At 35.1% G+C, this 25855-nt stretch overlaps 1 protein-coding gene across 1 annotated transcript in view; it reads right to left on the bottom strand.

Annotated features, from left to right (window-relative positions):
• Positions 1-25855, bottom strand: part of LOC129269684 (uncharacterized) — a 134466-nt gene that overhangs the window by 24382 nt on the left and 84229 nt on the right. The window contains exons 60-84 of the mRNA XM_064105224.1: positions 24648-24761; positions 23756-23869; positions 23002-23118; positions 22024-22137; positions 21509-21622; positions 19719-19829; positions 18926-19207; positions 17895-18017; positions 16881-16994; positions 16158-16271; positions 15128-15384; positions 13975-14166; positions 12848-13213; positions 11913-12079; positions 10851-11101; positions 9025-9282; positions 8131-8250; positions 7612-7725; positions 7059-7178; positions 6493-6606; positions 5551-5670; positions 4480-4599; positions 2326-2442; positions 1364-1495; positions 656-772 (exon numbers count right to left, since the gene is read on the bottom strand). Coding sequence (XP_063961294.1) covers positions 656-772; positions 1364-1495; positions 2326-2442; positions 4480-4599; positions 5551-5670; positions 6493-6606; positions 7059-7178; positions 7612-7725; positions 8131-8250; positions 9025-9282; positions 10851-11101; positions 11913-12079; positions 12848-13213; positions 13975-14166; positions 15128-15384; positions 16158-16271; positions 16881-16994; positions 17895-18017; positions 18926-19207; positions 19719-19829; positions 21509-21622; positions 22024-22137; positions 23002-23118; positions 23756-23869; positions 24648-24761 — 3882 coding nt within the window. The remainder of the gene's footprint in view (positions 1-655; positions 773-1363; positions 1496-2325; positions 2443-4479; positions 4600-5550; positions 5671-6492; positions 6607-7058; positions 7179-7611; positions 7726-8130; positions 8251-9024; positions 9283-10850; positions 11102-11912; positions 12080-12847; positions 13214-13974; positions 14167-15127; positions 15385-16157; positions 16272-16880; positions 16995-17894; positions 18018-18925; positions 19208-19718; positions 19830-21508; positions 21623-22023; positions 22138-23001; positions 23119-23755; positions 23870-24647; positions 24762-25855) is intronic.

Genomic DNA, 25855 nt, shown 5'->3' with positions numbered 1-25855 from the left:
TATAAGTCATTATAACAGTAATAATAATAATAATACGTAAAATTCTAAGGGTGCTTAACACTTTTCTGTTCTAAACGCAGTTTTCTGTTTATTAATAAAATGGACATAATGATCCAAAAATCATTTTAAAAAAGGAATTATGAAACAATTAATACTGAAAATTAAAGCTTGTGTGACCAACAACTGGGAAGGTATAAAAAAAAATAATAATGCCAGAAAGTCATTATCATAGCAGTAAAACTTGCATAAATTGACCTTCCATTAGTTGCATATCCATCAAAGTTGAAGCAATTATTTAACACCAGATTATACAAACGTGTGGAATACCTCTCCTTAATCAAATTCATCTCAAGTTGAACAGTTTTTGTTTGGGGTGGGGCAAATTTAACTTTATTCGAATGCAAGATTGTTATTTGTTTCAGAATTCTCTGAATGGTTAAAATCTTCCCAATGCCCTATTGTTTTAAATTGTTTGTAAACGCTGTGATATAGTTAACTATGGAGAGCGTACTAAATGCTAGTTATTATTATTATTATTATTATTAATGCCTACTTGAACTGAGTGGTCCCTGAGTAAAGCCTAATGGAATTACAGAATTCAGGTATCAACAGGTTAATAGACTATGGGCATTACGATAGTTCCAGACACACTTACTCTGCCCAACTTCACAATTATTCCCTGATGTCCCAGAGTAGCAGACACAGAAATAACTAGCTCCATTCTGAGTTGGTAAACAGGTAGCTCCATTCTGACAAGGTGAATCGGCACAAGCTGATGAAAGGAAATCAAAGGGGGTCTTTAAAGCTCTTAAGTAACATCACAAACATCTAATTTTTTCAAAAAATCAGATATTGATGTAAGATATGTATAAAGAAAGAAAACATCACTAAATTTAATTCCTGGGGACACAAATGTAACACGTGTTAGTATATGGAATAGTTTGGGATTGCATTTTGGATCACTTTTTTTTTTACGCACTAAATAATGATTTTGGGGTGCAATATTTCCAGGAGTTCATTTTTGCAGCATATCACAAGCACAGTGTTAGTGCACTTTCAGGAATATTCAAGATACATACATAGCAAGTAAACCAATTCTTAAATATTGAATATTTACCTCTTAGCTTTACATCAATTTACATCACAAAATGATAATTTAATCTCCCAACTTATGGTAAAACCTTTAATGAAACAAGGGCAGTGTTACTCCAGTTTCAGGAATATTCAATATACAGACATAACAAGTAATCAAACTCTTGAATGATAAACACATATCTCTTAGCTTTGAACCCAACTAGATCACAAAATAACATAACACACCCAATCAAAGGTAAACCTATAATGATACGAAACCAAATCTTACTTGTAGTATCGATCGGCTGGCTACATCTTACTCCAATAAATCCAGTGCGGCAGTTACACACATAGGTAGAATCACCAGTCCTTACACAGGTACCTCCATTCATGCAGGGTGATGACATGCAGGGATTGGCCACTGTATACATTAACATTCACCATAGATAGATAATGAAATACATTCAGACAAATATAACAAGGAAGAATCGACCACATATATTCTACAGCAAGCTCTAGCTAAATATATTATGCAGGATTGGGGTGATTAAAGAGAGGGTGATGAAATACAGGGGTTTGCCACTGTGCGCTTGGGCTTGGGCTTCGTACAGGATCCCAAGGTTTAACCCAGGGAAGTTTCGGTTTTCGCCGTACCCAGCATTTTGCTGATATGTTGCGCTTCATTGCAGAGCCAATGCTAGACGGAGTCGGAGATGACATTGTGGCCGTACTAAAGCAGTAAAATTTCTATAATTGTCAACTAGCATAATCATAGTTTCTCAAATCTATGAAGAAAAATGAGTGTTGCTCTTCCTGTGAAGTATGAATTTCAAGATCGGTGGTGTAAAAATATGTCATAAAAGGGGTTATTTTGAAAAAAATTTGTGCAGTGAATTGAATGCGCATGCGCAGGTGGGATCTCATGTAATAACGATTGAGGAAATATGAGAAAATATAAAATAAAATAATGGATAGTGTAATATATACACTAAATAGATTTTTCATGTATTGTTTTCTTTTTAATGCTTATATTGTATGTATTCCTGTACTTTTTAATAAAGTAAATTTGAATTTGAATTTGACTTGATTTTGGACTACAGGGACACTTTAAGCAGGACAGAATAAAATGGTGATACACATGATTAACCCAAATTAATACAATCTTGATTTACATAGACTACAAATGTTAAAAATAATTACTGTTTATGTTTCTAATAGAGTAACAATCAATAAATCCTTGAACATGATTACCTTGTATAGGAGTTTCACATCTTACGCCATTGAAGTTAGGTTGACAAGTACAGCTATATGCATTGCTTAAGTCATTACATGTACCTCCGTTGAGACAAGGACTGCTAATACACTCATCTATGTATAAGAAAATTAGGGGGTTATTGCTTAAAACCTTCAAACCATTTTTTAAATACATGTAAGAGGAATACAACTCTGTTAAAAAATAAACAACTTTTGTCTCCAGCAGATTTGCTCTGACCAGATGTAACATTGAATACTACTTTGATAAAACAAGTGGAATGCCTCTGGCGGTCTCACCTGCATCACGCGATTCAATATAGCAGCAGTGCTGACTTTGAAAACTACTATAACTCGCACAAGATGTTCAGTGATACTTGGTTACTCTTATGTCCATGTTTTATGAAATAGACCAATACACTTGCAGAGATATGATGGTAATTCAACAAATACCCACAACATGGCCAAAGTTCATTGACCTTACATGACCTTTGACCTTGAACATGTGACCTAAAACTCGCACAGGATGTTCAGTGATACTTGATTACTATTATGTCCAAGTTTCATGAGTCAGATCCATAAACTTTCAAAGTTATGATGGTAATTCAACAGATACCCCCATTATGGCCAAAGTTCATTGACCTTTGATCTTGGTCATGTGACCTGAAATGCGCACAGGATGTTCAGTGATACTTGATTACTCTTATGTACAAGTTTCATGAATCAGATCCATAAACTTCCAAAGTTATGATGGTAATTCAACAGATACCCCCAATTCGGCCAAAGTTCATTGACCCTAAATGACCTTTGACCTTAATCATGTGACGTAAAACTCATGCAGGATGTTCAGTGATACTTGATTAACCTTATGTCCAAGTTTCATGAACTAGGTTCATATACTTTCTAAGTTATGACATTTCAAAAACTTAACCTTAGGTTAAGAATTTGATGCTGATTCCCCCAACGTGATCTAAGTTCATTGACCCTAAATGACCTTTGACCTTGGTCATGTGACATGAAACTCAGGCAGGATGTTCAGTAATACTTGATTAACCTTATGGCAAGTTTCATGAACTAGGTCCATATACTTTCTAAGTTATGATGTCATTTAAAAAACTTGACCTTGGGTTAAGATTTGGTGTTGACGCCGCCGCCGTCGAAAAAGCGGCGCCTATAGTCTCACTCTGCTATGCAGGTGAGACAAAAAATTGTACAAGTACAAAAGAAAAAACAGTTTAGTGGTTATTGCCGCTACCCACTTAGGTAGTCATTTTTATCAAATCCTGACAAAGCCACACGAAAGACTTAAAATGGACACTTTGTTTTTTTCATTTTGTTCAATTTTGTTCAATACATGACACAGAAATGTGGAGGAAACCTTAGGAAAATGCTTGTAGATAAGGATCCCCTTTTTTTCATTCACAAGCTTTATTAATGCAGATGACATCATAATTAATATTAAAAAAAACAACTTCAGGCACCAGCATTTTGGATCTTATAAAGACACAAATACCTGCCAAAGAGTAGATTTATAATTGAAGTAGCTACATGTACCTTGGACAATAACCAGTATAAATTATGATTATCATAATAAATATGAAGACAAAGATAACTAAAATTCCTATCTAGTATTATCAGTTTCAATGTTATTACTACTACTTCTACAGTCAATAATTCAATAACAATGATAATAGAAATGATGATGATAATGAAAATTTAAAAGAATGGTAATAATGATAAGTACATAAATAGTAATAGTCTACTACTACTACTCCTACTGCTATCTACATCAATGACCTTAGAAATTAAATTAAATTAAAATAAATTATAACATTACAAAATATTACACGGGACCAATGAAGATATTGAAAACAATCAAACATGTCAAGGCATTTCTATATAACATGGATCAGTCATGGACTGGTTTAGAATCACAAAATTTATTCCTTTTTAATGTCAGTGTTAAATTCCATAAGTTCGATTCTTTGAAATGTTTAATTCTTTTCTTTAAGCTGTCAAGCTACAAGGAACAAAATACGTTTTATGCATGAACACTGTGCATCTCCCGAAAAAAGAAAGTGCTATAATAAAATAACTTCCAATACTAGTGGAAACTAACTGCAAAATTGTCATATAAGAATGAAATATACTCACTGTTGTTGATTTGGCAAGTGTCACCACTAAATCCAGGAGCACAATTACAGGCAAATCGGCCGTTACCATCGATGCACACACCACCGTTAGAACATGGGTTTGACAAACATTGATTACCATCTGATACAGAAGAAAGTTTATTTCAATAAGAGATCTAATTATGGAAACACAATTTACTTAATTGGTTTCTATGCTTAACCCTGGTTCTGATTCAACCCGTATCACTCTCTTTCCAGATGACAAGTCACCAATTAAATCAATACTGATAGAACATTCATATTTGGATGATGAAATTATTGAACTACTTGTAATATTTCAAGAACTACATACTACATAGCATTTCTCATTCTTTCTTGACCCAATTTGCCTGTATTAATGCAAGTGTCGTGAGGTTTTAAGACATTTTTTCAAATTAAGTTTTATTTTCAGGTAGTGTAAGGAAGACAACTTTTCTAAAAGTATTTTCATATTGTAATAGTGGTGTGTTGTGTAAATGAATATATTTTTTACACAACTCACATGACATATGCAGTTTTTTTCTCTTTGTTATGATACAATTATATCTTTATGTGTATGTATTTGACTTAATTGGAAGCTAAATATCTTTGAATGCCTGCATTCATGGACCAAAATAAAATAATCTTGAATCATTTACTCTCCACTTTCCACAGATGCATAAATTTCCACTTGGAATATTTGTATTATAACTTTGTACCGGTATATTTCTTTATGCTGTAATTTTCATATATTTCTGCAATGATTTTGCAATATATATTTTTTCTGTTTGCAATCTACATTGAATTTGAATCTTGACACAGTGGGTGATTTCAAGTTCAGTGTTGACCTTTTTTGGTGTTGGTGTTAGGTCAATTTTTACACGAGTATAACACCAAACATAAAATAAAGATGGTCCTGAAAAGTGTCTCACTAGTTGTTGAGAAGTCAATAATGTGATCTGGTTCAGTTTTACAAACTCAGAATAGGTTTTGGAGCTAAGGGAACAATCTAATTTGTCCTTCCAACACCAACACCAACGCCAACACCGGACTTGAAATCACTCAATTAACTCACCGAATTGACATTGGTTTCCACTATATCCAAACTGACAGGTACACAGGAAACTACTTGGATTGGCGGGGTTGATGCTGCATGTACCACCATTCAAGCATGGTGCAGTCGTGCAGGGGTTGACTAATTGCATGAAAGAGAGAAACAGAAAGTTGTTAGCATGTTCCAGTAAAGAGAATGATACCACAATTTTATTCAAATTGGATTTTATTTTTATTTTTAAAAAATACTGTGCAGCAGTTACACACATAGGTAGAATCACCAGTCCTTACACAGGTACCTCCATTCATGCAGGGTGATGATATGCAGGGATTGGCCACTGTATACATTAACATTCAAAATAATAGATATTGAAATACATTCAGACAAGTATAACAAGGAATAATCGACCACATATATTCTACAGCTCAGACATTAGGCTGTACACTTACATGCATGTTTCATTTTCATGAATATTCACGAGGTGTAGTATTTGATTAAATAAACCCTATCATTTTCTTTATATTTTTAATGCCCTGCGGATATTCTTTAAAATGTTTAATTTTTAGCTTACTACAAAGGAATGGTGGCTCAACAAGTAGATTTAGTAACAAAAATTATTTTCTTACTTTCTATTAAGAAACAAATGGCTGAGTTTATTTCTATAAAAACAAGGCAAAAGACCATGATTATTGTAACACATATATCAATCCATTGACAAAGATACGTTGTATTTTCAAACCGAATTATGCTACAGTAGAAAACTGAATAGAACTTATGCATTGATGTCACTGCGCCGCCATCTTGGAGGCTGAAGTCATTGCCTGGCATGCTTTAGTGATCTGCAGCTGGCGCATCTCTGACAATTATTTTTACGCATATTCATACTTCCCCCGAGGAGGGCGCTATGAGATCATGACGTCGCATAAGGTCTATACAATATTGCAAATTGAACAGGTCACTCACCAATAGCAAATGCACAGGTCTGTCCAGTGTAGAACTGGGTACAGGTGCACGTGAATCTATTCACTCTATCAAGACAGGTGCCTCCATTCAGACAAGGGTTCGAAGCACACTCATCTTGAGAAGAGAAACAATAATATACTTTCACATTAAACTGCTGTTAATTTGCAAACAATTTCAAAACTAAAATAATGGCTTTTGATGTACGTAAGTACAATCCGCCATCCAAATGTCAATATCAATAATTTTTCGGTCGGAACAAGAAATACAATGTGCCTACCTTCAATCATTACATATTTATATGCATCACAAAGGCTATAAAAAGATACCAATTTATATAACAAATGTGTAAAACAGTCAAACGCCTTAAACCTAATACAACTGATGTCGATGATACGTGTTAACATTGCCCATTTGGCAAAAATTATACTCAACTTTTCCATGGAATTAAGAAACATTGCCATCACCTAGTGTTCAAACTACCTCACAGAAAAGAAAGTAAAATAATTAGTTGCTAGTCTCTTAGAGTTTAAGCCTTTATTAAATAAACATGAAAATGAGTCATTTACTGATATTTATTTGACAATTAGCGCCTTGGAATCCTGGTTGGCAGAGACACTGATATCCGTTATTGATTCTTGTGCAGGTTCCTGCATTCTGGCATGGGTTAGAGATACATGCATCAGGTACTGTAACAAAAGATCAGAAGAAAAGATTTGGAAAGCTGTAAGCATTAATTTATATATATATATATTGAGGGGGTTTTTACATATCAAACATGAATATAAAGTTAGAATTACCAGGGATACTGAAATTTGCATCAGACAAAAAAGTATATATCTGATGTACCTGAAGGATTGTATTGAAAACGCCAAAATATACATTTATAGAATTAGTTGTCAGACTAAAATTCTAGACAAATAGAAAAAAAATCAAGTTCAGCCAAACCCGTCTTGGCAGCTAACAGTTTTGACTGTTATATGACCTTTCATGAATCAACGTGGCTGGAATGAACTCTTGCACACAAAAATGTCACACTGTCAGTAATTGAAAATACAAAGTAAAACAATATAGAGGGAAAAGGAATGAAAAGGTAGAAAACTGTAGCTCCATTAATCTTACCTAGTGGAGTTTCACATCGAGTTCCAATGAAGTTTGCGGGACAGTTGCACAGGAAAGCGTTGATTTGATCAAGACACTGTCCTTGGTTTAAGCAAGGATTGCTGCCACATTCATCTGTATTTGGTGAGGGGATATACGAGAAATGTTCAAATCATCAGTTTGTATCTGCCACAAGTAATTGTAGTATATTACCACCCATAAAGTATTATAGTGTTATTGAAATAATTTAATGTTTGGTAGTAAATGAACAAAGAAATGTCTTCACTTCAATTTAATCAATTTCCATTCAAAAATACTATCTTAATAATTCATAAGTATTTACAACATATGTGCCCACTTTCATAAAGTACAGGAAAAGGGAAGCTCTAACATTATTTACATATATGTGTCCAATTTCAAACAATAAAGGAAAAAGGGGAGTGCAATAAAAACACAATAAGATGATTTTTTTTTAGATATGTTCCCCTAAATGTAATATAACTGACATGGTATTTTGTCCTCATAATAGCAAATACTCACTGAAATTGGTTTCACAACGAGTTCCAGTATACCCTGACAAGCACATACAGGTAAAGCGGTTGTTTCCATCAATACAGCTACCAGAATTCAGACAAGGATTTGAAAGACACTGATTGGGGTCTAAAGGAAATAAACAATATACAAAACATACACATTGTCAAGGGCATGAGTAAAAATTTAATGCACATGTACCTTCAGAACACTTCTTACATGCTTAACCCTAAAAGAGCCGGGTTAATTGGACCCATCTCACAGCCAATCATAATCAAGGAAAGTTATCAGACCTGACAACTTGTCGGGTGAAAATGTTGATGGAACGCCCCCCCCCCCCCCCAAACTAGCTTTTATTAGTTACTTTGATCATTAATTTTTTATTACATAATATCCAATTCACTTTTTTTCTTTGTACATTTCAAATTATCTTCATTGTAAAACACTCTATATCAATTTCATGAGAGCACTTTATAGCACTAAGTTATTATCATCATTAATGTCAATGGCCCGTATTCTGAAGTCGGGTTTAACTTAAACTCAGGTTTAAAGTTGTGGTTTAAGTATGGACAGCCAATTGTTACATAAATCACTAACAGTAGAGATATCATACTTCAGCTCATTTGGCTCTCAAATCATTCATAATTGTCTAGGAAGTATAAAAAGATTATTGGCTTCACCATCGATGAATTAGGAAAGAGCACAGTAAACGTGAGAAACATACAACTTAATAACAAATTTGATACTTTTGGCTTCACATACTTAAACCACAACTTTAAACCTGAGTTTAACTTAAACCCGACTTCAGAATACGGGCCAATGGGTTTACAGTCAATAGGACTTAAAAGTAAATATTTCATGGCCACATGCCCAGACCTTGATCTGGTACCCTGACTGCATTACCTTGAACGATCTCACACATAGATCCAAAGAATCCTGGCAAGCAGTTGCAGAAGAATCTATTTAGACCGTCAGTGCAGGTCCCTCCATTCTGGCAAGGATTGGGTGCACAATCATTGGGGTTTATCTCACAACGGGACCCAGTATAACCATTAAAGCAACGACATGCGAAAGTCCCTGATCCGCTAAGGCAGTCCCCATTCACACAGGGGGATGGTGAGCACAGGTCGTTACGTTCAAAGCAATTGGCCCCTGTGAAACCTGTTGATGGATAGAAGATAACTATGTGATTATCAACAAAAATTAACCTGAAAGAGAACGGATATCTATGCAATTTTGCTGTTAAAAGAGTTGTAGAAATCCTCACAGGAGTGTCATATCCAATAAAATTTCTTGTGGAGTATCAGGTATTTTAACATAAAGAGAAAAGCTTAATATTTACAATTGATTGCAACTTTTTACAGTTACACTCATTTTAAAATTGATTGTATGTTTTTTGTTGCAAGGACCAGGGCCCCATCTTACAAAGAGTTACAATTGATCCAATCAATTGTAACTCTATGGAAATCCATCAGTGTCATGATTTTTTTTACAGGAAATTTGCAAACTTTCTTTAGTACACTTAGAACACAAAAAATTGTCGAGAAATCAATGAATTTATAGATATACATTCATATCTAGAAATTTTTTGAATTAACGTGCATTTTATATGTTGACTTTGCTGGCTTTCCAAAGTTGATCAAATCAATCGCAACTCTTTGTAAGACGGCCCCAGGGCCCCGTTGTACAAAGAGTTACGATTGATCCAATCAATCGCAACTATGGAAAGCCAGCAAAGTCAACATAAGAAATGCATGTTTGTTAAAAAAAATTCTAGATATGAATCCATATCCATAAATTCATTGATTTCTTGACAATTTGGAGTGTTCTCCTTTGATTACAAAAGACATTTTGCAAATTTCCTGTAGAAAAAATTATGACACTGATGGATCTCCAGAGTTACGTTTGATCAGATCAATCGTAACTCTTTGTACAACGGGGCCCAGATCCCTGTCTTACAAAGAGTTACAATTGATCCAATCAATCACAACTATGGACGGCCAGCAACGTCAACATCTATTATGCATGTTTGTTTGAAATATTTTGTAATTATGATGTATATTCATGCATTCATTGTTTTCTTGAAAAGTCAGTGTGCTTCTTTTTGTTTACAAAGGACATTGTGCAAATTTCCTGTAGAAAAAATTATGACACTGACGAATTTCCATAGAGTTACTATTGATTGGATCAATCATAATTCCTTGTACCCAGACGTGCACATTTTTGCTTTAAAACATATTTGTATAGGTCACTTGAGATGGCTAAAAGATATATTTTGTTGAAGTAATTCGTGATCCTGCTCACTTATGCACACAGATTTGATTTGCCCTTGATTGACAATGTCAGCTGAAAACAAAACAACCAGGTTAACCAACTTTAATGTTAATCTTACATATTGCAACCAGGAACTCTATCATAATTTGATGGCAATTGGGAAAACAAACATGCTCAAATACATGCGAATATTCATTGGTGATTCAAATGGTGATTAAGCGTTACTTTGTATATTTCATTAAGGGCATAAACAATTAAACACTGAGTCTTAAGGGTTTGAGTAGTGTTACGATCTGGGCCTTGTTTCACACAGACTTGTTATTATTTTGTACATGTTTACCATCAGCCAATAAAATTCAAGGATTTCAGTAGCTTTTAACCATTACTGCAAATTCACTATTATAACAGGTTTCATGAAGTAGGCCAAAGAACCTCTTAGTGCCGAAGATTCTCACCTTGTGGACAATTGCAGATATAGCTATTCACATTGTCAATGCAAGTGCCACCATTGGCACAAGGCTGTGACGCACACTCATCTACGTTGATTTCACATCGGATCCCCGTGAAACCCAAGCGACATTGACACGTGTATCGGGCTAGACCATCCAGGCACGTGGCTCCATTCAGACAAGGTGAGCTCTGGCATTCATCAATGTTAGTCTGACAGAATACCCCAGTGAATCCCTGATTGCACTGGCAAATGTACCTGTTGAAACGATTGAACAATTGTCATTCATACTCATGGTCAAAGTATTGTTTTTGGTGGTGATTTTTACCTGATTGCTTTGAAAGCATGAATGCTTGTAAGCAAGCAACCAGAGGACCGACGGCTTAAGGTCCTCTCCGAAGGACCTGGTACTGAGGATTAATGCCTTACCAAAGGGCACTAGCGCACCAAGTGGGAATCGAACCCGGGTCACCAGAATACGGATACCCCGCTCTACCGACTGAGCTATCGCGCCTCCTAAAGGACTTGTTTTCCCCTTTGCAGTGGAACTCATACCTACTGTATCTAAAGTAGGTATTTATTAAAGGTTGTCTTTGTTTTCATGTAATTAGGGATTGATTGCTAATTTCTAGTAAAGGTCAATGTCATTGAACTACATTGGAATGATTGAACTTTGATTTGAACCAACAAAGTTTTCATCAGAGAGACTTTGCTTCCACACTAGATTTCAAAACACATTGATTACTATTACAGTAACTTTGCCATCCAATGGTTACTTCCCTGAAATACTTGATTCTGATTGGTTGATTAGCATTGTTACCATGGCAGTTACCATTGGGTGGCAAAGTTACTATAATAGTAATTTTTATGCAACGGGGCCCTGATGTACAGATATCAAAAACTTCACATCTCTCGTCAACAGACAACACCAATGAAAATTAGATAGAAAGGAGTTATAAATTTCACATGCTACATCAATATCAATGAAAATAAGATATAATGCAGTTTTGTTCACGGGTTCGATACTCATAGACAGGTTTCATCAAATTATGAGTTAACTTATACCAACCCTTGTTGCTGCGTAAGGCAAGCACCGTTTTGACATGGATTACTCTGGCATGGTGATGATGACAACTGACAAAATATTCCCCCGTAACCAACAGGACACTGACAGATGAAAGAATTCACCCCATCAATGCACGTTCCTCCATTTTGACAAGGTCCACTTGAACATTCCTGTATTAAAGTGATGCAAATATTTGGTAATTTTTCCTTAATATCTCTACTGTAACTACTAAATACTTATGTTAACATGATACAAGTGTCAAACATTGATCTCAAACTTTTCAAGATATTTCATAATAATATTAAACATGACTGTCATTAAAAATATATAATTTTTCCTAATAATAATATTTAAGTATTGATCACTTTAACTAATGAGATTAAAATTGGAATGCATAAAATATCCATATGGCTTGGCCCATTCCAGTCATTCTGTAAAGCATTTTCATGACTCTGCATCTGCTCTGATGTATGGATACAATCATCATATTTATGAATAAGTATTCCTGTTACTTGGTCATGTTAATCTGTCATGGTGTGAACAATGCAACATCAAGGAATCATAGTATCACAATTACTTTGACACATAGGCCCGTATTCTGAAGTCAGGTTAAACTTAAACTCAGGTTTAAAGTTGTGGTTTAAGTATGGATAGCCAATTGTTACATAAATAACTAACGGTAGAGATATCATATTTCAGCTCATTTGGCTCTCAAAGCATTCATTATTGTCTTGGAAGTATAAATAGATGATTGTCTTCGCCATTAATGAATCAGGAAAGAGCACAGTAAACATAAGAAACATACAACTTAATAAAAAAAAAATTGAGACTATTGGCTTCCCATAATTTTAGCAGAGTTAGACCATGGTCTAAGTTAAACCTGACTTCAGAATACTGGCCATATCATCTCAATAAATATTGTGTAACATGTTCCATACCGGGATATTAATTTGACACTGTTGACCTGTAAATCCATTGGCACACTGACACTGATAAGTTGTGGATAAGGTTTGGCAGGTTCCGCCATTAAAGCAGGGGTTGTTGGCACAGAAATTCGAAATCTGGCAGAGATTACCAGAGAACCCTGCCAGACACGTGCACGAGAACGTGTTCACTCCATCCACACATGTGCCACCATTCTGACAAGGGTTCTGCACACAGTTGTTGCTGTTTGTTTGGCACCTAATTCCAACAAATCCACTGACACAACTACATGTGAAGAAGCCATTATTGCTGTTGCATGTACCTCCGTTTAGGCAAGGAGAACTGGAACAAGCATTCTGAGTAATCTCACACCGTTGTCCCTAAAAAGAAATAAAATTGAACAGAGTGAATGTATTTGTACACAAATATTTCTTTTCCTATATTTCAATTTCTTGTAATCTTTTCCTTTTGATTTTATAATCAGCAATAGCATTTAATAGGCATGCATTACTTCTTCTGATTTAGACTTTTAGTATGTAAAGCCATGAGATTAATTTTTTTTAAATGAAGAAAAGTTAGTTACAAGCTGCCTTGTAGCAAGCAATAAACTGGTTCTGTATAACTCCACACATTGTAATTATAGATTATCTCCACGATATCATTCTTTGCTGTGAATTGGAATATGGTACTCTCTGGGTAAATTGCTATCCGCATATCAAGGGGGGGATATATTGATATTGGGACAAATAACCAAAAGAAGACACATTTTTCTTCATTGAGTTATATGGGTATTAAAGAATAACACAGGCCAGAACTTCATTTTCTTATACTCTTCTTTCTTTCTTCCTTTTGTGATCTTTTTTCCCCTCATTTTCCCCTTTTCACTACTTAAAAAACCAAGGGCAGTTGTCCTTAACCTCCACTGTGATGCCACCCCTTTTTAGCACCATGTTATCAAAACATATTCATACAGAGCACATCAAACAATGAATCTTACATTCCTCTATTCTAGAAGCACGCAAATCATGCTGAATAAATGACACCATGTTTGAAGGTTTGCATGATGGTACAGAGAACGTTTACAATGAAATGATACCATGTTTACGATTTGCACATAAGAAGACACAAATTGACTACTTACTGAGAAACCTAGAAGACAAACACAGGTGTAAAGATTGATTCCATCATTGCAAGTACCTCCGTTCACACAAGGATTTGAGGTGCATTCGTTGATATTCACTTCACAATTAACTCCACCGAATCCAAGGGGACAATTACAGCGATATGACCCTTGGAGATTAGTGCACGTCCCACCATTGAAACATGGTTGGTTCTGAGAAAAGTATAGTAAATAAATTATTTTATTGGTAACATTTCAATTTCCATACTATAGAAAAATCAGTCCAGTAAAGTTCTTTCTGCAAAGAGATTGATATATTTCATCTTGAACAAAAACACATATTTTAATGTTTGTCGTACATAGTGATAAGTCTGTATAGATATGTAATGACAAAAAAAATCTGTAATAATGAATCATTCTTGACAAACGATTCTTTTCGAATATTTCAACAAAATATTTCAAAATATCCTTTCTGTTATCAATTTGTTGATGATGAAGGTTATTAGACCAAAAAACAAATGATTTTATATTTATTATGGCAGTAAAGCAGTAATGGTGCTGCTTCAGAAAACTTGATCAAATTTCACTCACAGTTTATTAGCATTTAAATAATGTATAAATTATGCAATAGGGCTATTTCTCTCAAATGTTCTTTTAAATGTATGAAGGGCACATTATCTTTGGACATGCTTTTGTCTTGATTAAACGAGTATTCTCATTAACTAGCTCCAATTATCACATATTTTCATACCTATATGATATCATCAAATATACTTTTAGAAATATTTGTGAGATATTGCTTGTAAATATCATTGTAAATGTTTAAACTGTCCTGACATACAATATTTGGGTATAAGTATTATACATAAAGTAATCTACATGTATTAGTCTGTTTGAAGAACCTCCACAGGGCAACTCTGTATTATTAATGTAGTTTATGAATCATGTTGGGAGATAATATGAATTCAGTATTTTCATATGGCATTCTCTTTAGAAGGTTGGGTTAAAGAAGATATTTATGTCGCACGCACTCTCAGAAATTCATTAACCAACCTGAAATTCGATTAAAATATTAACCTACCAACTGTTGGTCAGTTTAACCGACTTTTGGATTAGTTAAAACAATTCTGAGATGCGTAGCTTGAGAAGTGCTTGAATTCTTGAACTCCCTTACCTGGCATTCATTGACGTCTGCAGAACAAAATATCCCGGTCCATGCGGAAGGGCAAGTACAAGTAAAGCTACGGAAGCCCTCGTTGCAGGTACCTCCATTCCTGCAGGGATTACTGGCACACTCCACCCCATCTATGGGGTTCTCACAATTCACACCGTTGAAGTTTTGCGGGCAAATACAGACGTAGTTGTCATTGTTCTGATTGTTGCTGCACGTGCCACCATTTAAGCATGGGTTTGATGTACATGGTGGGTTGACTTAATATTTTAAAAAAAGAAATGCAAAAGGGGATGTTTGTACTTGCAAATGTGAGTGTCAATGAATACAGACATTGCAGACTAATAAAATGAAAATGTTACAACATGGAATTGCAAGGAGAAATGTTGATTTATTCCAAAAGCCTTCTGGAGATTTTTTTTGTTTACAATCAAACTCGAGCCAAATTTTAAGGAGAAAATATGTTTCAGAGTCATATGGGAATAACAAGAAATGGATTAAAACTGAAAGTCTTTTTTCATGTGACGTTATAGGCCACTACCAGCTTCATATAATTGCTGATGGTAAGATATCCACAAGTTATCTGCAAAAAATGTTTTTACTGATGTCGTCCTTTATATGTAAACAGCATTCAGTGAATTTACCGGTATTTTGCTTCCTCCTTGTAATGCTCATTTGCAGCAATAGTAAAAAAGGTCCTAAATTCTACTAAAGAAAAACTAATGCTGCATTCACATTTCCCCTGCGGTGCCCGCACTGCGAGTCAAAATCAGACGTTTAATTTATTTTCATTCCAAACACCTACATATGTAGCTGGTACAAAAATTCTAAAACGGCTGGTTTTGACTTGCCGAATAGCCACCATGGGGAAAATGTGACTCGCCATTACTATGATATTGTAATATAAACAATTATTTTTCATCAGATTCATAGCATTCTAAAAGAAATAAAGTTCATATTAGAGTCTCTATAATTTTCAAATGTTAAGGCATAACTTGCATTCAAAATATGAAGCATGAAATTAAATACTTACATGATTCACAACGTACGCCCCTAAAGTTTGGTTGACAATTACAGAAAAATGCATTAACCTGGCTAACGCAGTTACCACCATTGAGGCAAGGAGAGCTGGTGCATGAATCAAGAACTATCAAAAAAGAAAAGAAGTGGAAAGTCATCAACATAATAATGAGCACTGCATTGTTAATAAACTACTATATACAATTACGTTTCTACTTTTTAATCATCCTATCATCAAAAATTGTAGAACACTGAGAGACATAGTTGAGATGTATTGAGCACAATATAAGAGTGAAATATTATATTATTCATATCATTCAACATCAACAGGGTTCACAGAATGACCATCTGATCGTGATTTTCTACAAGGTCGCTTTCCTACTGTTGGCTCAGCCCTCGCCACCCGGGACAATTTAAAAACTGTTCCGCGGGCCCTGATTAATTATTGATATAAATGAAAGCGCATTAATGAATTATTATATTATAATCAGTGTTAATTTAATTACCTGAAATGTTAATTTAATTACCTAAAATGTTACCTCCAAAATGAAGGCAATTATGCAAAACGGACCAAATAATACCAAAGTTCTTTAGCATGTAACAAACAAAAAGTACTTAATTAATAGTAATATCTTCACAATACAATGGCGAATAAACTAAAATCCCTTTTTCTGAAAAGACATGGAAACTGCATTTTGAAATACTAAAATTCCAGCATATAGATCAGAAAACTTACCAGTTTCACAGCGAATACCCGTGTAACCCACTACGCACAGACACGAGTATCCATTGACTGCATCTATACAATTTCCCCCATTGAAACAAGGCCCAGAAGCACACTCATTGATATCTACAAAGGGAAAAGCAACAGCATTATCAATTATTTCAATCAGAATAATGATTTTGATTTGAAAAGATGCTTTGTTCCCATAAACCCTATGCACATGACGTCACAATCTCATAGCACCCCAGATGATATGGGAATATGCATAAACAGAGTTGTCAGAGATATGCCAGATGTAGATCACAATACAAAGGCAATGGCTTTAGCCTCCAAGATGCATAAAGGTTTATTGCATTTTTTTTTCTTGAAGGACCAAATTACATCTTTTGAACATAGAAAAATAAATGTTAACCTATTTTCCTTGTTACATAGGCTACATACATGTCAATTGTATTAGAGGTTACAAGTCAGCTTAAAAAAGGAAACTAACTGTTGTCTAAAATGATTTTTACTTTCTTACATGAAACATTTCCAAGCTTTCAAGAAAGTACACAGCAATCCCCCCACCCAGGTCCATGTCAGCCATATTTCACAATGAAAATCAGTACGCATGTCACCCATAAAGCAATGTAAAGAATAGTAGCCTATAGTAAATTTATCCCAAAAAATTACACAATAATTAAAGCTAGAAAATGCTAGATTTTGGTCTGGATACTCTTTTTAAGCTTTGTTTATATAAAACAGATTTGTAGTATCATCCCCCAACTGTATATATATTTTTATTTTCAATTTTATTTGATTTCATATTTCTTTGGGTTTTTTTTTACGTTTTATTTTTAATGTGTTTTCCAAGAAAATCTTTGTCACCTGCAACATGAAATTCATTGTTGCTGGACGTCACAATATTTGGTCTCTGAAATGCACGAAACTTCAAGGATTAGAGCAAAAGTACATTCAATCAGAAATGGCAATAGGAAAAACATATAATCAATCTTGCAGCGATCAGCAAAAGGTCTGCAGACATACTTATTGAACATGTGGTTCCAGTAAATCCAGGTGCACAGAAGCACATATACCCAAGAGGCGTGGCAGAGTTAGGTGAGCAGGTAGCCAGGTTCTGGCAAGGCTGGCTGACACAACCATCCTCAGCTGACATAAAAGATAAAATCAAATGTGACATACATCGAGAGGTAAAATTGTTTACATACTCAAGGAGATACTACCCCTATTGAGTGGTATCCATTCAGTTTAGTACTTTTATGAAAACTTTGTGTGAAATTGATCATAATTTTATTGTACATGGAGATTCAATATTTTCTTGATAACCAACTATTTTTATCTGTCAAAATCAAAGAATAATTGTAATTTTGAAATTGCATGTGTTACACTTTTTCACTAAGAAAATTGTCATCCAGGACATACTGCCTATTTGTGTTTTTACTAAAACTTGCTATGGCAATGCAATTTATTCGAGTTTGGTCATGTTGGCAGAAAGTAGATCATGGCATAAATATAAAAAAATAAATGTTATAGTTTAATTTCATATCTGTCATATAAGTAATCTTAACGGGAAATTGGGCTAAACCTTGTCAAGGGACCACAGGTAATTCCGACCAATGTCATGAAACTGAGAAAAAATGCCATGAATCCCAACATTCAACGTAACAAGCATGATTGGTACCTGACGAGCCATAAATAGTACAAAGGCTATTTACAGCATGGGCAGAGCTTACATCATGTATGTAAAATGAAGAATTTGTTTTGATGGCAGTACAAGAACACACAGTGATTAATCAGACAATCATCTTAATCAAATTTTGTCAATAATTTGTGAAAATTTCATCTTATTCAAAAACTGAGATTCCCTAGTGTCATTTATTCAATCACCTACATTTCACGTCGTGTATAATACCAATGACAGATATAAACCAGATTCAATGGCCTTCAGAGGTTTGAGGAAACGTTGGTCCCCTCAGTGATGCAAATGCAAGCATTTTCTTTCAAGAACCATAGTTAAAACCACCTCCTCTGACGACGGTACATATTTGTTCACTTACCATCTGTAGTGAATGGAACACGGACTAATTCAAAGCTCTCCTCTGCCGTGTCAGCAGCAATGATGACTGTGTACATCGCTCCTGGATTAAGATTTGAGAACACATAGCTTATCTCGGTATTGCGCGGTGGAGCGGTTGGTAGGGTCGTTGACTGCACGACATCAGTTCCATCAAGTAAGAGAAGACGATGTGCAGTGGCCTCGGTATTTGGACCAATGGAACTAAATACTATTTCAAAGGAATTTGACGTAACCACACCTGGTCCAGCTGGAATTACCCTTGCTGCAAGATAAAAATAAGCGTTCTTTGATCACAATCTACACAGTAATATTGATAAAAAAGACAACAAATGTAATATGGAAATCCTAGTACTTAGACAGTCAAAAGGGAAATATTTGGACCAGCGGTGTGAAAAATTAGGAATCAGCATCAGTCCTTTACGCCTGATGGGTCCATGATATAGTATGTACGGTCCTAATCATTTTCACACTGGTAATATGTAATAAATAAATACCAATCATATGGTTTACAAAGAGAATTGTAAAGAGCATTGAAATTTACATGGAAAACAAGATGTTTGCAACATAAAATCATGAAACAATGTTAGTTTGTCTTTTTAGACATGGTTAATGCAATAGCCCTACTGTGTTTATTTTCAGACCTTTTTTTATAGAAACATGTATGTTTTTTCCCACTTTAAACTGTGTTTTGGAATAATTAGAAACAAACCTATGCTAAACATCATAATTGGGTGTTTAACAGGGAAGAGTAAGATAAGGGTATTCATACTTACGAATAGTGCAAAGATTTCCTATCCAGTTGGTAGGACAAAGGCACATCAGAATTCCTGGAACACTCAAACAAGTCCCACCATTCTGACAGTTCAAACCACAGACATTATTAGCTGCATCCAAGAAAAGAATTGTGGAAATGAGGGATATGTACAAAGATGAAAATGGTGCGACTAGAAAACAGGTTAGGACAATAGGAAATAACGGATTCAACCCTCAACATATCCCAAATGTTATAGGATCAAAGTTGCACTTGTCAACAGATTGCATGTAATATGTTCTGGGCCCCGTAACACAAAGCTCAGCGATGAATAGCAAATATTAAAGAAAAAACCTGTATTTTAGATGTTGACGTTGCTGGCCTTCCATAGTTGCTATTGATTGGATCAATCACAACTCTTTGCAAGACGGGCCCCTGATTAATTCTTGGTCAGTATTTTGAACTAAATGCACGTGTAAGGTTGATCTTGATTGGTCATTCTATTTTTTATGGAGATTGATCGCTAATCTTTGTGTAACGGAGCCCAAGTGGGTGTTTCATAAAGCTGTTCATAAAGTTACGAAAGACTTTATGCGCGACTGGAACATATTTTTAGGTCATAACTCAATTACATAGAGATATCACATAGCACAAGAAAGGATCATCAGTCGTTCGTAAAGTCATTCTTATCTTACGAACAGCTTTATGAAACACCCACCAGGTTGGTAATAGAAAGTCTAATTCAAATTCTATAATAGTGACAAGTTTTAGGCATCAAGTACTGGCAAGAAATGTGTCCTTCTTTCATACATTTTCGAACAACAAATTATTTGCCATGGGCTTTTTATTCATACATTTTTCAAAGAGTATGTCCAATACAGACAGCCTCAGCTTGTACTATCGATGAAGTAATTCCATGCCCTTATTATACTTTCTAGGAAGTCTAGAGCTCCCAAACTGGTAATGCACATAATTTATTTGTTATTATTTACTTTTTAAAAATAATATTGAAGCAGCTTATGAGTGAATAACCACTTTGAAAGAAAAAGTAACTAATATCAACGATAATAAGAATATACAACATTCATATATTGCTTACTGCAACTTTTCTAAGTGGTACTACATACTAGTATCTGGCTTAAGCACAGCTAACCCGGTCAATCTCTCAAGCATTCATGTAATTTCTTCCTACCGGTTACCAACTTACTACACCAAGTGGCCTGGGTGTTCCATAAAGTTGTTTGTAAGTTAACAGTGACTGGTGACCCGTTCTTACGTGATAAGAACGTGATAGCGTGGTGGCCCAGTGGATTAGTCTCCAGACTTTGAAACAGAGGGTCGTGGGTTCAAATCCCAGCTATGGCGTAATTTCCATCAGCAAGGAATTTATCCAGTGTGGTGCACTCGACCCAGGTGAGGTAAATGGGAACTGACAGGAAGTAATTCCTCAAAAAGCTGTGTGCACCTGAATAGGTATCCTAGCTTAGCTAGGTAATAATAATAGCAGGGCCAGCTGGGAGAACAGTTTTCGGAACTGAAGTGGCTACTCTGGGTATATATATACCGTTATTATTATCATTATAAATAATCACCAATGAACATCTAATGGTGAATATCATTTACCACAAAAAAGAATCAACAATCGTTCTTAAAGTCGCTTTTAACTTACGAACAGCTTTATGAAACAGCCCTCTGGTAGGAGAGGCAAAAGCAGGTAAATGACAATATGCTTAAGGAAGCAAATGCTGCAGTTGGAATTCGAACTCCGGACCTTGTGGTTCAAAGTCTGGAGACTTAACATACGACAAATACCTTGTCCACAGAGAGTCCCAGTGAAAGTAGAAAAACACCGGCAGGTGAATGTAGATCCCGTTGGTGTGCAGGTTCCTCCATTAAGACAAGGGGATGGATTACAAGGGCTGTTTACTGGAACAGACAAGAACAAAATCAATCAATAGTTTTGCATTGTTTTCTTTGTCTCTGCACTCAATACCTTGATATAATTTGGGCAATTCTTCAGAGTTGGAGATTACTTACTATGGTTACTACAGTAACAATTATAACAACCAAAAAAACCTTTTAAATGTAAAGCAAGGGTCTAGTTTTTATTGGAATCATTTCATTCACTTTTGACGGTGACTGTGGAATGTCTGTGAAGACTCTAATGTCACTTATGCAGAGCAGTCTGAATGTTGTTGAGGAATACTGCATGAAATCTGGCAAGATATTTCATTTCCACGATGGAAACAGAGGCAGAATATTCTTCAAGTACAATTTATACAATAGAAAGTGAGTAATACGAGAGGAGATTCATCATGTGAACTTACAAGTTTCACACTGAATACCAAGAAAGTTGGTTGGGCAGAAGCAGAAGAAGCCATTTACTGTGTTCTGGCAAGTCCCTCCATTCAAACAAGGTCCCGAATCACAAGCAGATGGAGCTGCAAACCAATATGTAGAAATTATTATTATGATGATTGTTTTCACAGTCAGCATTATATACCTCTCTTTAAGAATATCGAATAATACATTCCTCTGATTGGTTAAAAGTGGGGTCATGTATTTCTTCATGCCTGCAAAACAACAAACTAAGGTGGTTACCAACTTAAGGGTAATGGGCATAGTTAATTGTGTCCGTTGCTCCCTGATCTGGCCCTTTTCAACGGGCATAGTTAAATTTGGCCGAGATCCCAATTTGATTGTGTGCAAAATGTTGCTTTCTGTGGTGATTGCGGATACCATAAATACCAGCGTGATTTAATCCAAAACTTTTGACAACTCACGCATTTACACGCTTATTGTGCAAGTGCACGCAATGGATACGACATATCAATGAAACTTTACCAGTTCGTGACTCCTGTTTGTTCTATCTCCAATATTTTATTGAGTATTGGTGAAAAATAAAAACATTGGAAAGAATCTAAAGGAAATTTAATAGCAACACTTTGCATTAAAAATTCAGCAAATAAATTTGTCAAGAATGAAGGTGTCATGTCGCAGTAGTGCTCTACAAATGCATGACATAAACACTTTCAGTGTTAAATAAAATGAAACTTATCGAACAGGAAAATATGTCGGGAGATATGCACATCAGAGTGGTTTAATAATCTAATCTCAAAACAACAATTACATTTTTGGATGGCTCACACACTGATACAGTAGTTTATGAAATATTAAGCCATGGGATTGGGATGCTCGATTTTAACCCATGCTCCATAGCATCCAGTCAGAGCCACGCAACAAGAGAAAATCACAATGGCAAAGTCATGTCGGCTACAATTTACAACTAAGAATGTTTGACTCACGTCTTTCACAGAAGATGTTTGCATTTGAATTTGGAGGACATATGCAGTCAAAGCGATTGACACCGTCGATGCAGGTACCACCATTCAGACAAGGATTGCTGACGCATTCGTTGTTATCTAATCAAAACACATCAAAACATCACATTGCAATTATAAACTCTTAAACGATACAGTTTTATTTTGCAATTAGGCAGAAGCCATTTGGTGCAAGACATTATACCAATAGCTCTACTTCATTCAAGAATGCAATCTAAATTCATTGAACAATATAGTTTTGTCAATTCACATTCGTTGGTGTGTTGAACCTAATCATTAATTTCCTTGGCAGCTTCCTCGCCCATTATATAAAAATAATATTGTACAAATGGTCCGCGGGTAGAATGTGCCAACCGGGCCTATAATAGGGTCAAAAATCCATGTTCGCAAAGTTGCATTAAAATGTTTCCATCAAAGAAAGAAGTACATACTCAGTAGCTACTTAAAATAAGCTTAGAGTGCATCCATGCGACTTCAAACCCCTGGACACCAACAGTCAATATGAACAGATCTTTTTTTACAGCATGAAATTCAAATTGTTATTCAGTAACAAAAAGCATAATGACTATTAGAGATATCATACTTCCATGAAAAGTTTGCAGACTACTTTATAAAAGGTCAAAGACTGGGCTATTTTGATGCCTGAAATTCTAATATTTCACCAACAAATTTGATTTGAATAAAGTGAACCCCGAATGATAATGCAAAGTCCACTTACTTGTTTCACAGTTGGTACCAACATAACCAGGGATACAATTACAAACATATCCATTGACTCGACTAACACAAATTCCTCCATTTCTGCATGGCAAATTCAGACACTGGTTGACGACTTCAGGGAAAAACAAATGATGAAAAATTGATTACTAAAAAGTACATCACCGGAGAAATGTTAAAACACATGTACAAACATAATGACTTCCCAACCATGCCATAGGGCAGGCATGAAGGTGGTGAGGGAATAAGCCATGACCCTAATTTTCTTGCAGTCATGCACAGTGTCACATGCAAGATTTCAGAATAAAGATGAGGATGATGGTGATGACAATGATATGAATAATAATGATCAATGAAAACTTGTTCTACGCAATCAACATAAAGCTCTCCAATAATATCATTTCATTGGTTGATGAATAAACTCTCAAATCTATGATGGCAATTCAACAAATACCCCCAACACGGCCAACGTTTGTTGACCCTAAATGACCTTTTATCTTGGTCATGTGACCTGAAACTCATGCAGGATGTTCAGTGATGCACATTACCCTTATGTCCAAGTTTCATGAACTAGATACATAAATTTCATAGTTACGACATTTCAAAAACATAACCTTGGTTAAGATTTTGATGTGGATTCCCCCAACATGGTCTAAGTTCGTTGACCCTAAATGACCTTTGATTTCGGTCATGTGACCTGAAACTCGGGTTCCCTTATATGTTCAAGTTTCATGAAGTGGGACCATATACTTCCTAAGTTATGATGACATTTCAAAAACTTGACCTTGGTTTACGATTTCAATGTTGGCGACGCCGCCACCACTGTCACCGTTAAAAAAGCGGTGCCTAAAATGGTATGACTAATAAATGAATTAAGTTAAAGTTAAGCTTACTTGTCTGGCAGAATTCCCCAATGTAGCCTTGCAAACAATTGCATGTGATACCTATGGTACCAACAATACATGTACCTCCATTTTGACAAGGACTAGGGTTGCAACTTGGTGTTTCTTAAAGAAAAACAAATCAATATGACGTGACATGGTTAATACAAAGATTATAATTATTGCTCTTAGAGTTTCAAGGTAGAACATAATTTTTTTTTTAGAAAATAGGTTGACATTCTGTCAGGAAAGCTATGTAATCTAGTTCACATTAAATCAAATCAAATCATTTATTTCCACAATAATATAAAAACATTGCAAATATGTACAAAAATAGGAAACAAATAAACATAACTGAAAAAAGGAAAGTGAACCGAGTTGTTTAAAAGTAATACAAAGAAATGTATATTACTGTGGGGGAGCCAAAGAAGACAAGATAAAGTCTTAAAATCAGGCACCCAACATAAAATAAACAGATAAGTGCTATTAAAATAGACATTTCTTAACAATATGTAGCATGTAAATATGGCTCTCATTCATAACTTTCAAGATAATAGTTAAGAAAAATTAACACATTCATAAAACAAAATCAAATAACGTTACGTATGGGAAAAGAATTTAGAATAATTACAACACTAAGAAATACATGTTTAATCACTATTTTTTTTACACACCTATAAATTGAATTGTGTTCATTTACCCGGTTTAAGAACAATGAAATAGGAGAGGTGTATAAAGTATATTCCAAACATTGCCCCCGCAAAAATTTATCAAGGCCATACTAGGGTTATATACAGTCTTATCACTTAAAAAAAATGAAAGCCAATTAAACCTTTTAAATTGTACAAAAAAATATTGGAAACAGTGTCAAGCATTTAAAATAAACAGAACCCAATCTCTACGATATACAACTTTCCTTTTTCAGTTTGTACGATGATAATAATAATATGCAACATTTATATAGCGCTTAATACAAATGTTTCTAAGCGCTGCATACTATTACCCCGGCTTTAGCACGGCTACCCTGATCGAGCGCATCAAGCATTCAAGGAATTTCTTCCTACCGGGTACCCATTTACTACACCTGAGTCGAGAGTGGCAAATGTAGATAAACGCCTTGCCAAAGGATGCTAGTGCTGCCGAGGCATTTGAACCCCGGACCTTGTGGTTCACAGTCCGGAGACTTATCCACTGAGCCACAACACCTCTATACGATGATA

Source organism: Lytechinus pictus, chromosome 10, assembly GCF_037042905.1.
Source record: "Lytechinus pictus isolate F3 Inbred chromosome 10, Lp3.0, whole genome shotgun sequence".
In the NCBI taxonomy this organism is placed as follows: domain Eukaryota; kingdom Metazoa; phylum Echinodermata; class Echinoidea; order Temnopleuroida; family Toxopneustidae; genus Lytechinus; species Lytechinus pictus.
The sequence above is the reverse complement of the archived record's forward strand: the minus strand, read 5'-3'. Positions and strand labels throughout refer to the sequence as shown.